The sequence below is a fragment of the Eucalyptus grandis genome, chromosome 8 (assembly GCF_016545825.1).
Source record: "Eucalyptus grandis isolate ANBG69807.140 chromosome 8, ASM1654582v1, whole genome shotgun sequence".
Taxonomy (NCBI): Eukaryota; Viridiplantae; Streptophyta; class Magnoliopsida; order Myrtales; family Myrtaceae; genus Eucalyptus; species Eucalyptus grandis.
In genome coordinates, this window is record NC_052619.1 from 4,056,010 (window position 1) to 4,067,979 (window position 11,970).

At 36.4% G+C, this 11,970-nt stretch overlaps 1 protein-coding gene across 1 annotated transcript; it reads left to right on the forward strand.

The window, feature by feature from the left end:
• Positions 1–826: 826 nt before the first annotated feature.
• On the forward strand, positions 827–10,135 carry LOC104456303 (exopolyphosphatase PRUNE1-like). Its single transcript, XM_010071070.3, has 13 exons — positions 827–1,066; positions 1,749–2,370; positions 2,455–2,639; positions 3,022–3,102; positions 3,182–3,223; positions 3,324–3,368; positions 4,672–4,758; positions 5,224–5,350; positions 5,439–5,519; positions 6,057–6,182; positions 7,864–7,928; positions 9,236–9,341; positions 9,701–10,135. Exons 1-13 carry the CDS (start codon positions 1,031–1,033, stop codon positions 9,799–9,801), a joined length of 1,704 nt encoding a protein of 567 aa, XP_010069372.3. The 5' UTR covers positions 827–1,030; the 3' UTR covers positions 9,802–10,135.
• Positions 10,136–11,970: the final 1,835 nt, after the last annotated feature.

The following is an 11,970-nucleotide window of genomic DNA, read 5'->3' on the forward strand; positions in this document are numbered from 1 at the left end:
CAACATCATGGGATACCATAAAATTGGGCAGATATAAAACAAGAAAAATATAAAGATTTGTTCCAACTTCCAAGTTCTAACACCTAAAACCTACCCGTTGAAATATGTTCCCCAATTTTTGAAACTTAACCTAGAATCAGACTGATTCTTTGGTCCCGCATCCTATCCTGAAATCATGCTCACTCCTTATGAAGAGTAATTGAAACTCGTAATGTTCGATTTAAGATTAAGCTATCAAGGCCCTTGATTTGAAATTAGTGATAGTTCAATTAAGGTTAAGCCATCTAAACTCTTAAATCCTCTTCGATATAAGAATCAAAGGGTTTTTGCAATGAAATTAATCCATTTCAGTATGTTTTCGCTGATCTTTAAGTTTAGATTGGACATTTTATTTATGTGCAAACGCATGTAATTAGATGTTTTCAAGCATACCCCTTAAAGTAACTATTTAATAGTTATAAGCGGTTGATCTCGACGTTTCCCCTTTTTAGGATAAATTTTCATCCCATTTAACAACAAATGCACAACAGGTTCTGCTAATTCGATTATCAATTCGAAATTCGTCATATCAATGTCTATATCTATACTTTTCATGGAGAAGTTATGTTTATCTGGTTTCCTGAATATTCCAATAGTAAATTTCTGATCACATATTTAATTTCCTAAGTTGAATAGAATTATTTGTGAAATATTTGAATTACTACATAATATATTTTTTGTATAACTCGAAAAATAAGGTGCAGTTCGGCTTCTTCTTGCTTGAACTATTTGAGACTCGCACCGAGGAAGAGAGAGAGAGAAGAGTGTTGTCAATGGCGGACTTCACGAAGACGATCCCTTGTTCTCCCACAATGCCACCACCATCTTGCATCCTTGTTTTCTTCACAGAACCCGTCGTCCGAACCGCATCTGTCCATAGCTACACCTTCCATTCGCCACCATCAATCCTTCATTCCACAGCTTCAGAAGGATCACCTGCTTTCCTCCTCCTCCTCTTCATCATCATCATTTTCAACGTGACAAAGAGGTCATGAGGTCTCCGGATGACATTCTGCCACCTCAAGGGGTACGATATCTCGAATTAGCAAGCGGTGCTCATGCTTTTTGAATTGTCGATGAGACATCTAGGTGGTTTAGCTTTCTTTGTGGAAGATGGTTCATCATCAGAATTTAGCTTTTGAACACTTAAAGAATGCTGCGTTTGGCTTACCCTGGAGTTTGGCTCGCTCTTCGGATTTTAGTACTCGGTTGTTGTGCTCAGGGAGCAGCTCAAAGTTTCTCGTATTATCATGTGTAATGTATTGAAGAAAGCTGAAGATTCATGTTTTGTTTAATGAACTTTTTCTCTCTGAGAGTGTTTGGAATGTGTGGTATGTCTTCATCTGATGTCAATTTTTGCAGTGACATAAAGTATTCCCATGACAGCCATTTTTACAATAATCTTGATATGTCATGAGACACTGATGCCTATAAATCTCTGTAAGTCGTACTTTTGCTGTTTGGAACAGCTCTTGGATGCTTAATGAATCCTAACGTTCTGGTTGTTTTCTTTTAATTTCATATCAAATGTAGCGGTCTGTCTTTGTTATGAATAGATGGCTATTCATCCTCATGGGGGTCAAGAATCAGTCTCTGTTATTTTGATGCAGTAGTAAACGAAACTTCATTGATTTATATTAATCATGGAATTATTCTTGTGGGTCTTAAATTCTAACCTGGTACGAAATCTTGTATCTCTTTATTTTTAGGAGCCACACGTTCATTCTCGAGAGAATCCATTCTTCAATGGTCTGTTGAGAGGTGATACAAGATCCATTGGCATGGATTCTGCATTTGAATTTCCAGTAAGTGGTAGCGGTCAAAGCCTTTCTCGATCAGCATCTGATATTGGGAATACAAGAGGCAGAAACTTTGTATTGGATGCATCTAAACATGTTGCAGATTTTCCAGAAGAGGATTCATTTTCTGATGTTCTTGAGCCCTTTGCGTTGCCTTCATCTGGATTAAAGTCAAAAGATGCCAGATCAACATCACTTTCTTTCCAAAGTGTTCAGTCAGATTCGAGCATTGGCTTGGATGATCAAACTGGTTCACCAGAGTCAAATTCTTGTTTAAATGAAGAATGGGAAAATTTTCATGTATTAGATTTTTCACAGAGATCCTTTGCTGAAAGAAAATCCTCCCAGTTGAGGGTTCCACTTCCCCAGTCAGCAGCTTCATTTTATAATGGTGTTTCCCCACTGATGGAAATTGTGGAATCCTGTCAAGGAATTGAAAGGCTGAATCTATATCTTAAAGAGAGAAGGGATGATGTCAGTGCTGGTGTTCCGGGAAGGTTCTTACATGCTGTGATAGGGCAAGATAGTTCTGGTGAGCAGTAGCTGCTCTAGTCAATGCAATTCCTCTTTTAGTGATTGCATAATATACTTGTGAATCATATTCAACTTTATACAGATGTTGGGTCCTTGGCTGCCACAATCATGTATGCTTTCTACTTGACCGAAACACTTGGTGATGACCAAATTTGCACAGTGCCTGTTATCAACATGAGGAGAGCCGACTTTAGTTCCCATGTTGATCTCAAATGGTTGCTTCATTCGTGTCAAATTGATGAGGCATCTTTGGTCTTTATTGATGAGGTATTTTTCAGATCCGGTTTCTCTAAAATGTATATTCTGTTGATTAACATTGAAATTAATGCTGCATCATCATCAAAATATAAGAAGCAAAACCTTCATATTTTGAACTTGCTGATCTTAGTGTACATGCTTTGCGGATACCTGTATGTTTGTTATTCAAGAAAGAAAAATGTGAGGCAATAAATACTTAAATCGTTTGTTATTACGTTGAAAGTAAGAAATACATAGCTTTACACATAGGAAATAGTTATTTCAATTCCTGATGACTTTCCCCATTTTCCTCTCTCATGTCTGGTAATTTATCAGAGAATGCAGTTGCATTTGCATACTTACCCTGTGTCAAATTAACCAACATTTTTTGCTGTCCTGGACCATCAAGCAGATTGACTTGTCCTACTATGATCTCTATGGTAGTCTGAAGCTTGTTCTGGTTAATGGCCACAAGATACCTCTCAAACAAGAGGTAACATTCAATACCATTCTGTAACTTTTCACTTCATTGCTTAAAAATGATAGATTATTCATTGTCATCCTGGATTTAGGCCTTAAAGGAGGCTGTTGTTGAAATCTTCAGTTGCAGAAAGGTGATAATCTTTGCTTACTCTGGTTCTACTTGAGCAAGTGTAATAGTTAATCCAACAATATTTCTATGTCTCAATTTTGCTCTTATTTAATTCTATGCAGGGTGAATCCGTGTATCCTTGGGTGAGGGATGTGACTTTTGCACAGGTAATATACTGCGCATTAACTTTGCACAATCTTACATCATAAATATCATAGTTCATTACAAGTCTATAAAGGTTTGCAAGATTGTGTTTTTCTGGTCACTTTTTTTTTTTTTTTTTTTTTTTTTTTTTTGAGTGCGGCTTTAACTTTTTGAGGCTGTGAATACTCTTGGCCTCTTAGATTTATTTTTACTTTCTAATGGATTATGGCTTATTATATATAATTCAAACGAGGAATGTTTTGAATTTAAAGTCATTTCATGCAATAGTATAATATTCTCAACAATGACTATTTTTTGAACCAAAAGCTATGAACCATGAGGATAGATTATTGGAGGCAGTCGACAAAAATAGTGCTAGTATTTTCTTCTTTTGCTGTGGTAGGCAATGGAATGCTGGCAAACTAGCTAACTCCTGCCCGATATTTAGTTCCATATCCTGAACAAATACTTAGGAAGAAGTGCAGCAACTTATTCATGGAGTGTAGATGAGTCCTAAAACTTGATCAAAGACGTAAGTTGTAAAACTGTTTAATGGTTCTGTCCACTTGTGATATTCGGTGGAGCAAAATGGCTGAAAATACTTGATTTAAATGTTGTAAAATCCAAACGACCAACCACAATGTTTTAGAACTTATCTTTACTTCAAGTAACAGTTCTCAGACTTCTGGTCCAGGACAGTATAACAACTTCAGCATATTGATGGATAGACTATCCCCTTCAAAGACCTAAATCAATGTGCTGTGATGTCCATGAATGCTAGAGGAAATAGACTATTTGTTCACTCTTGCTGAACACTAAGTTGAATATGGTTGTCCGCTTTGGCTAAGTCATAACTATCTTGCATTTCCTTTTTATTTTTCCTAACAATTATGAAGTGTAAAAGAATTGGAAAGAATCATCTGTGTTTATTTTATCTGTTTAAGATATAGATGAAGGGATAGGTTTGCATATAAATTGCTAGGACTGCGTTAGTGACGAGGAGTTCATGGATAAGTGATCGTGTCTTGCTTGAGTACTGCTTAAGATTATGAAAGGGCAATTATGTGACAATTTTCCACAAAAGTTACTTTTTCAAAGGATTTCTCTCCATATAGAACTTTTAGATGCTTACCACCACGTATGCTCATGTGTTTGCCAAAATACTTTTACTCGTGTGTGCTTACAGAATAGTGGCATTGAATAGCATTTTCTATCTCCATAGACTCAGGCATATCTAAGCCCATAAAATTTTAATGTATGACCCCCAATGCACGAGTCTGCCTCAATATATAAAATAAGTGTGACCTCTTTATTATTCTCTTGCAGGACTGCTCCAGCTGCACTCTTCTGGCCGAGAAGTTTGCACTGAACTTTCCTCAGATTTTGGCTGGGCGAGGATTCAGTAGACTTTTGGTATGTCATGTTGGTGAACTATGAAGTGCTCATGATTCATGATTTCTTTCCTGTTGGTTGTTTCATGTGATTCCATCTTTTACAAGCTGAAACATAGATTAATATATTGAGATGCAATATCATGTGCTCAAAACATTTTTGATGATCAGTTGGCCATTGAGTTGACTAATATTCCTTAGGAGACCACTTTTCAATGGTCCAGCCTTGAATCCTCGATCACCACCACCTCCTCAAAGTGCTTCTCTGATCTGATCATACAAAAACCCACCCGTCCTCTGGTTAGGACCATGCTGTGGAACAATATTTCTCACAAATGGCAATACTGATTCCTAATGAGAAATTGTTCTGCACACCTGGAAAGAACGAGAAGGGTTGCTGACTTTCAAGTGCACATTCTCTAGCTTCCTCTTGAGTTAATTTATTAGTCTGTTAAATTTCCAAAGTATTTTTTTTTCTGGATGCAAGCTATCAGGAATTCTCTTGGATACTGCAAACCTGTCTCTCCCTCATTGTACCTCCAAAGACAAGTACATGGCCACATTGTTAATAAATGGTGCGGGTCGCTTCGGTTGTGATGGTCTTTATCAGATATGTAAGTTCCAAGTCCTTTGCAATACAGCTTGGTAGTAAAGCCTCTTCCTCGCCGTTTTATATCCGGAACTGGAATGCATCTTCTGCAGTGAGGTACAAGATGTACGATGTATCAGATCTTAAAGTAACAGAAATCTTGCGCAAGGACTTCAAGAAGTGGACTAGAATAGGTCAGGACTTTCTACCGTTTTTATAATTCTTGACTTGTATGTGAACTACCAATATGTAGATTATACATACATGAGATCGAATCATTTTTTCAACTAATGCAAGGTGGGTTTTGCTATCATGTAGAGATTAATTCTCTGACTGCTGCCATATCTGCAACTGAGCTGGGATTATTGAGCTCCATCGTTTATTCAATCATTTATCTGGATTGGGTGCATGAATAAATTCATCTCATTTTGGCTAATCTTAGAGCTGTCAGCAGAAATGAGTTTCTGGGAAGAAGTCTCTTTGAGACTAATTGTAAGGATTTCAGAGTGCTTCCTGACATGGACTTAAAGATGCAGCAGCTCGGACAACAGAGGCCGGCATAGTCTATATTTGATTTCAAATGTGGAATAAATTGGTTGATGCAATATTCATAAGTCATATAGTTCTTTTTTTTCCTTTCATGTTCCCCATTGGATTGCCTCGAAATTTATGCTAGTGAGTTGTTTATTTATGGCCTTGATGATTGCATTCTTCTTTAATTGTTTTACCAGGCAATCCAGATACTGCTGGTTTACGATTTTCAGTGTCGCATGTTGGGATGAGTTCCATTGGTATGCCAGTTGGCCAACTTCTTGATCGTGAGGATTCTTCAACCCAAGAAATTAAACTCTTCCAACGTAAGAGATGAAATCTTGTTCATAGTGATATATCTCTCTCAAATGATATGGATTTTCACTGCATTGAGATCTGTTCACCTTGCCATGATGCGAATTAATCCCGTTTTTCCAAGTAGTTCAAGTTTTTCTTGAAGATGCCTTATAAGAAACAAAAAGAGCAACCCACCTCCCAAATGAAAGTTCAGATGTTGTTTGTCATTTCTAGTTAGAATTGCTTGTAAAGTAGAGATTCAATGTTCATAAATCTAAACTCTCAAAGAGAAATCAAATTGTCTTTTTTTTTGTTGCAACACGTTAATGATCACAGTCATATCCTGGTTGCAAACATTTTTTAATACTCCTCATCCCCTAGATTTCAGAAATAGAGTAATCTATGAGGCCATTGCTCAGTTTCTTTTTTAATATACCTAAGCATTTAAGTTTCAATAAAACTGGAATCTATTACTGGCCAGTTCAGTATCACCAACAAATTTGCTGCTTTTGGATTGAGTATGATTCTTCTGCGTGGAATCTTTCCTTGTCTTCACTGTCCTTGGTGTTTTCTTTTTTCCTTGTGCATTCCAATTTTGTTCTTTTACCTATTTATAACAGAGTTTCTTTTCTAACCAAGTATTCTTGTGTCGCGCAAATAGGTTAAGTTATGCTTATCCAGTTGCGGAAGAAACTTCTTCTAGTAGGTGAATCTGTCCTTCAAGCTAACGTTGCTACATAACTATGAGTAAGATAATAAAGAAAAGGGATTAACTGCATTGCTGTGTGATAACTGATGAGGCATTGCCTTTCTGGCAATCTGGGTGGACTCCATCAGCAACTGGGGCCTTATCTTGCTTTGTAGGGTATACTGCAGTCCAGTAGTTCAGATTTGTAAGTCTATGTTCAAATTTTGCTGGAAAAGAGAATCTGCAGAGCAGTCTTGAGCTCAAGAAAAGAGTGCTAACCTATTGATTTAATCACACAATTCTCTCATGATAGATTAACCAAAAACAACAACTATAGTTTCAACAAAATAAACAACATACGGAAATTAACCAAGTCTTTTCCTACTAAGTAGGTTCATCAAACGAATTTTTTCTTTTTGCCAGTGCTTACTTATTGGTGTCATATCCTTCAAAAATCTTTAGGGTCTGAGCCCGGAGTCCCAATCTCCAAAGGTTTTGACAAACAACCGATGTTTTGCACACTAAAATTCCTTCCATATCCTCATCCTGAACTGCCTTAGTAGACAGATTGAGTTCCACTAGGTGCAACAGTCTCAATTTCTTTGAAAATGTTAGCTGCAGATTGCGCATTGTTGTACTCTTTACCATTTTAGTGATAATGATTACTCACAGAATCGCCAATTCCACAACATATTGTTCTTGCCTATGCTATGTCTACAACTAATAAAAACTGAGAGACCCATTATGGAGTTGTTTTGTAGTGCATAGGCAACATGTTTCTTGTCATGTATCTGGACCTAATTATCGCTAATTTCCTGCAGGGACAGGGATCATTTGATTTTTTTTGCCTTGCTTGAACATTGAATTGGGTGTTATATACATGGATACTAAAATCTAAAATATCATGGATATTTCACCAAAGTGGATATTAATCTAAAGCTTGTTTCAAATGAGTGTGCATTGTTAATTTTTGTTGTTGGATTTGGCAGTCTTACAGTTTGTTCTGTTTTGTGAAATTTCAGAACTGGAGAAACTGCGGGTACTCACGATTGTTTCAGGGTATTATGACGTAGACAAGAACTTCAAGGTTTGTTGTTATTGTTTGGTTGCATACCACGTGCAAATGGTTGTTGTCATTGTAGGTTGTATGAAAGATAATTTGGGTGACAATGATGTGGGATGGCGAGTCCCAAGAAAGAATAGATCATTAGACTTCACATTTAAAGATTCCTAAGCATCATATCTAGGGTTTCTTAATCATCATGCCTAAGAGAAGAATTGCATCATGCAATCACAAAGCAGATACTTGCAAAAATCAATATCATTTATTTTGAAAAAGAATAAAGTATACAAGTATATATACTCTCTAATCCTAGTTGGATTACGAAACCTCAAAATGAGAAATATATAGGAAACTACTACAAAAGGTAATACAGTATCCTTTCTAGAATAGAATAAGGAAACTGAATGGAATCCTAATAGTATTCAAATCCTGGTGGATGAATTTAGTAATTAAACTTGAAGAAGAATCTTGGTCCTTTTAGCACTCTTGTTTGAGGTGCAAAGTCTAGCTTCCCCAAAACCATGTAGAAACATCAATATTTGAACAAATATTGTTTTGCATGGATTCATCAGCTACTTTAACCATTTTGAAGACATTTTTCATTCATTTTTGTGTTCTGGAGCTTTCTCTACAATCAATCAATAGGAGTCAATTGAAAGTTGAACTGTTCAATGGAAGAATGTCTTCGCTCACTTTATAATTACACTGGTATGTGTACAAAATAAAAATGTGAGCTACTTGACTGGCTGTAGAAACAGCGAGTTATTAGAACTGTCATTATCATCCTTGATATTGAGGAGACCATCAACACTTTTTCTCTGTTGACATCCAATACATTGTTTCCTTTGGTGAACAGTTTCCTTCCAGATGTTATTATGCTACTGTTAGATCATTCCATGTAGGTAGTATATGCATTCTCTCAGTGCCTTATATATATTTGGTCTTATTGGACCAAAAAGCCTAAGTTTTGAGGTTGGGTTTTTCTTAATATGGTATAAGAGTCAGGTCTCAATTCTTCATGCCCAATTTGATTTTTAATTCAGGTTTGTTTCTTGTTTGTCGTTTTCCCCATTTGTTGTCTCATTCTCACATGAGAAAAGGTTTCCCTCATGAATGAGAGAATGCGTCTTACTTTCCAATCTTCACCTTCCTTTGTAGAAGATATAGCCAAGACCATCATTTTAACTTACTTTTAGGTGAATGGAGTTGTCTGTATGAACAATGTTGCACTTGGTTGAGAAGAATACACGCATTTGAGAAATTCTTGCTGATATTCTGACACATATCTCCATTATTGTTAATTTAGCTAAAATAATTTTTGCCCTCTTCAGAGGGAAATCCTTGTCTCTGCTGAATCTGTTGAACTAAAGAAGAATCTTCTGCATTTTTTCAATTCAAACGCCTCCCAGCTGCCCCTGAAAGTTCTGCCACTACCAGGTCAGTATACATCTGTTATTAACTTGTTCAGGATCTTGAGATAAGCACAATGATTTCAATATCAATTTGCCAAGAAGGGACTTTGCAAATTTGACAATCCCAAATATTAATATGTTAATGTAGGATGTATGAAATTGACAGACATCTATATATAAGGTCAAACATTATATAAATCTCAGTGTATCGACTTGTTGCACAGACATCTCTAATGAAACAATTAACTGATCCTGACGGATGGAGTCTGAATTGATTTGTTTCAACTTTATATGCATCTACCACTATCATACCAGTTCCTGTCAAAAAGTCTCCATTTTGTGTGTAATAAAGCTTCTTGATTGACTGAAAAGTTTGCCATGCAGGTCTAAGAAATGAGATGAGTGCTTTTGAGATTAATAAGTTCACAACAAGGAAAAACGTTGAACGGTTGCTGGAAGAATTTGGCAACACGTTAAAAGGCTAATGTGGCTGTACGGATGAACATTTTGTCATACCAGGAATGCACCTGCTCAGGAGCTTCGCGCAGACTGAACTCACAAAAAAATCTACACAAGAATGAAGGGGAAATGGAAAATGCGGATTTCGAAGAAAAGTGGTTTCTTTTGTTGTTTTTGTTACATATCATACTTTCAAAGAACACAACTTAAAAAGTTTCTCTCAAGCTGATGTGTAAATGTCTATCACGCCCAACTTAGTGATGAGAGACTCGAAGCTAGGTCTGAACAATTTCTTTGTAAAACCATTAGTTATTTGTTGTGTTGTTGGCATAAATGGCATACAAATAGCTCCTGCATCAATCTTCTCCTTGACAAAGTGTCTATCAATCTCAACATGCTTACTTCTGTCATGTTGCACTAGATTATGTGCAATATTGATTGCTGCCTTGTTGTCACAATACAACTTCATAGGCATTTTCACTGATACTTGAAGTTCTTCCAGTACTTATGTTAGTCACAACATCTCACAAATCCTATGGGCCATTGCTTCGTATTTCACTTCTATATTTCTTTGTGCCACCACATTCTGTTTCTTCCTTTGCCAAGTAACCAAGTTTCCCCGTACATATGTACAATATCCAAATGTCGATCTTCTGTTAGTAATTAACCTTGCTTACTCTATATTCATGTATGCTTCAATCCTCTATTAAGTAGACATTTTGAATAGCAGACCTATTCCAAGTGTGCTTCTTTTATCTCTACACACACCTGTTCTAGGTGTGCTCTTCCTTTTTGCCACCGCATTTTGTTAAGGTGTTAGCATGAGAACTTTGATGCACAATTCCATTTCCAAAGAAAAACTATTCCAAAATTTTATTGAAATATTCTTTCTCACTGTCACTGTATTTGTGCTTGGAATTGTTCTGTATTATGATGTGAAATTTTTTGAAAACAGTTCTACTTCAGATTTCTCCTTTAACAAGTATACCCAAGTCACACTCGTGTGATCATCAATAATTATAACGAATTATTTCTTTTAAGATGTATGAATTTTAGATTGACCCCAAACATCACTATGAATTGAGGAGAATGGTTTCGACAGCTTATAGCTTTGTGAGGGAAAGTTGGTGTAATGATGTTTGGCTAATTCACATAATTCACTCTGAAATGAGGATTGACTTTTATTGAAAAACAACTTTGGGAACAAGAACTTCAAATATTGAAAATTTCGGATAAACTAAAATAAAATGTCATAGCACAATATCACCATCCTTATTAAAATAAACATATTTGAAACAATTACCCTGAACTTATTTATTTGAGCTTGTTCCATCCTTAGAAAAATAAAGTCCTTCACTCTCTCTAGCATTGCCAATCATCCTCCCAGATATCACATCCTACAATTCACAATGAGATGAGAAAAAATCAGCTTGACATTTTTTATCAGAGATTATTTTACTAATGGGTAGTAAATTACAAGATAGCTTTGGGACAAAAAGAAAATTATGAAATGAAAGGGCTAGCGAGAGCTTGATATGTCCTGAAAGAGAAACATACACAATTGTGATTTCTTTATTATTTCGTGCACACAGACTATAGGTAAAAAAGAGTTTATCATATGATCGGTTGCTCCTGAATCTACGTGGAAAGAATAAGAAAAATAATTACCTTTGTGGGCAAAAGAACAAGATGGAATTGGAGGAGGTTGTGGAGATTCAAGGAGTTTATATAGGTGCTCTAACTTTTCCTTTGTGAATGGAACCGAATCTAACTTAATTTGCTCTTCCTCATTTATCATTTGGAATGTGCGACCATTACTACTGCTCCTCCTCTTCCAACCTTCTTTCTTCCAGTTTTGTGGTTTCCCATGAATATTCCAACAGGTCTCTTTAGTATGCCGTGGTTTCTTGCAATGTTCATACCATGGTTTCTTCCACCCGCTTTCCTCAAAATCAGCCCCCCAAGATACAAATGCATAAATTTTCGGATATAGAACTGACACTTGTTTCCAAATCACGTGTCATGATTCACCTTCGAGATTCCCCCCTTCTAACTTCCGAGAAAACATCGCCGATGGGTGGCAGAAGCTTTCGGTTGACGATTTTGCCTCTCACCTCATCCAAGCTTCGATTAGGTCCTGCTAGAATCACGTATACTCTATCGTTCTCTTCTCTCCTCATTTATCTCTTGCGATC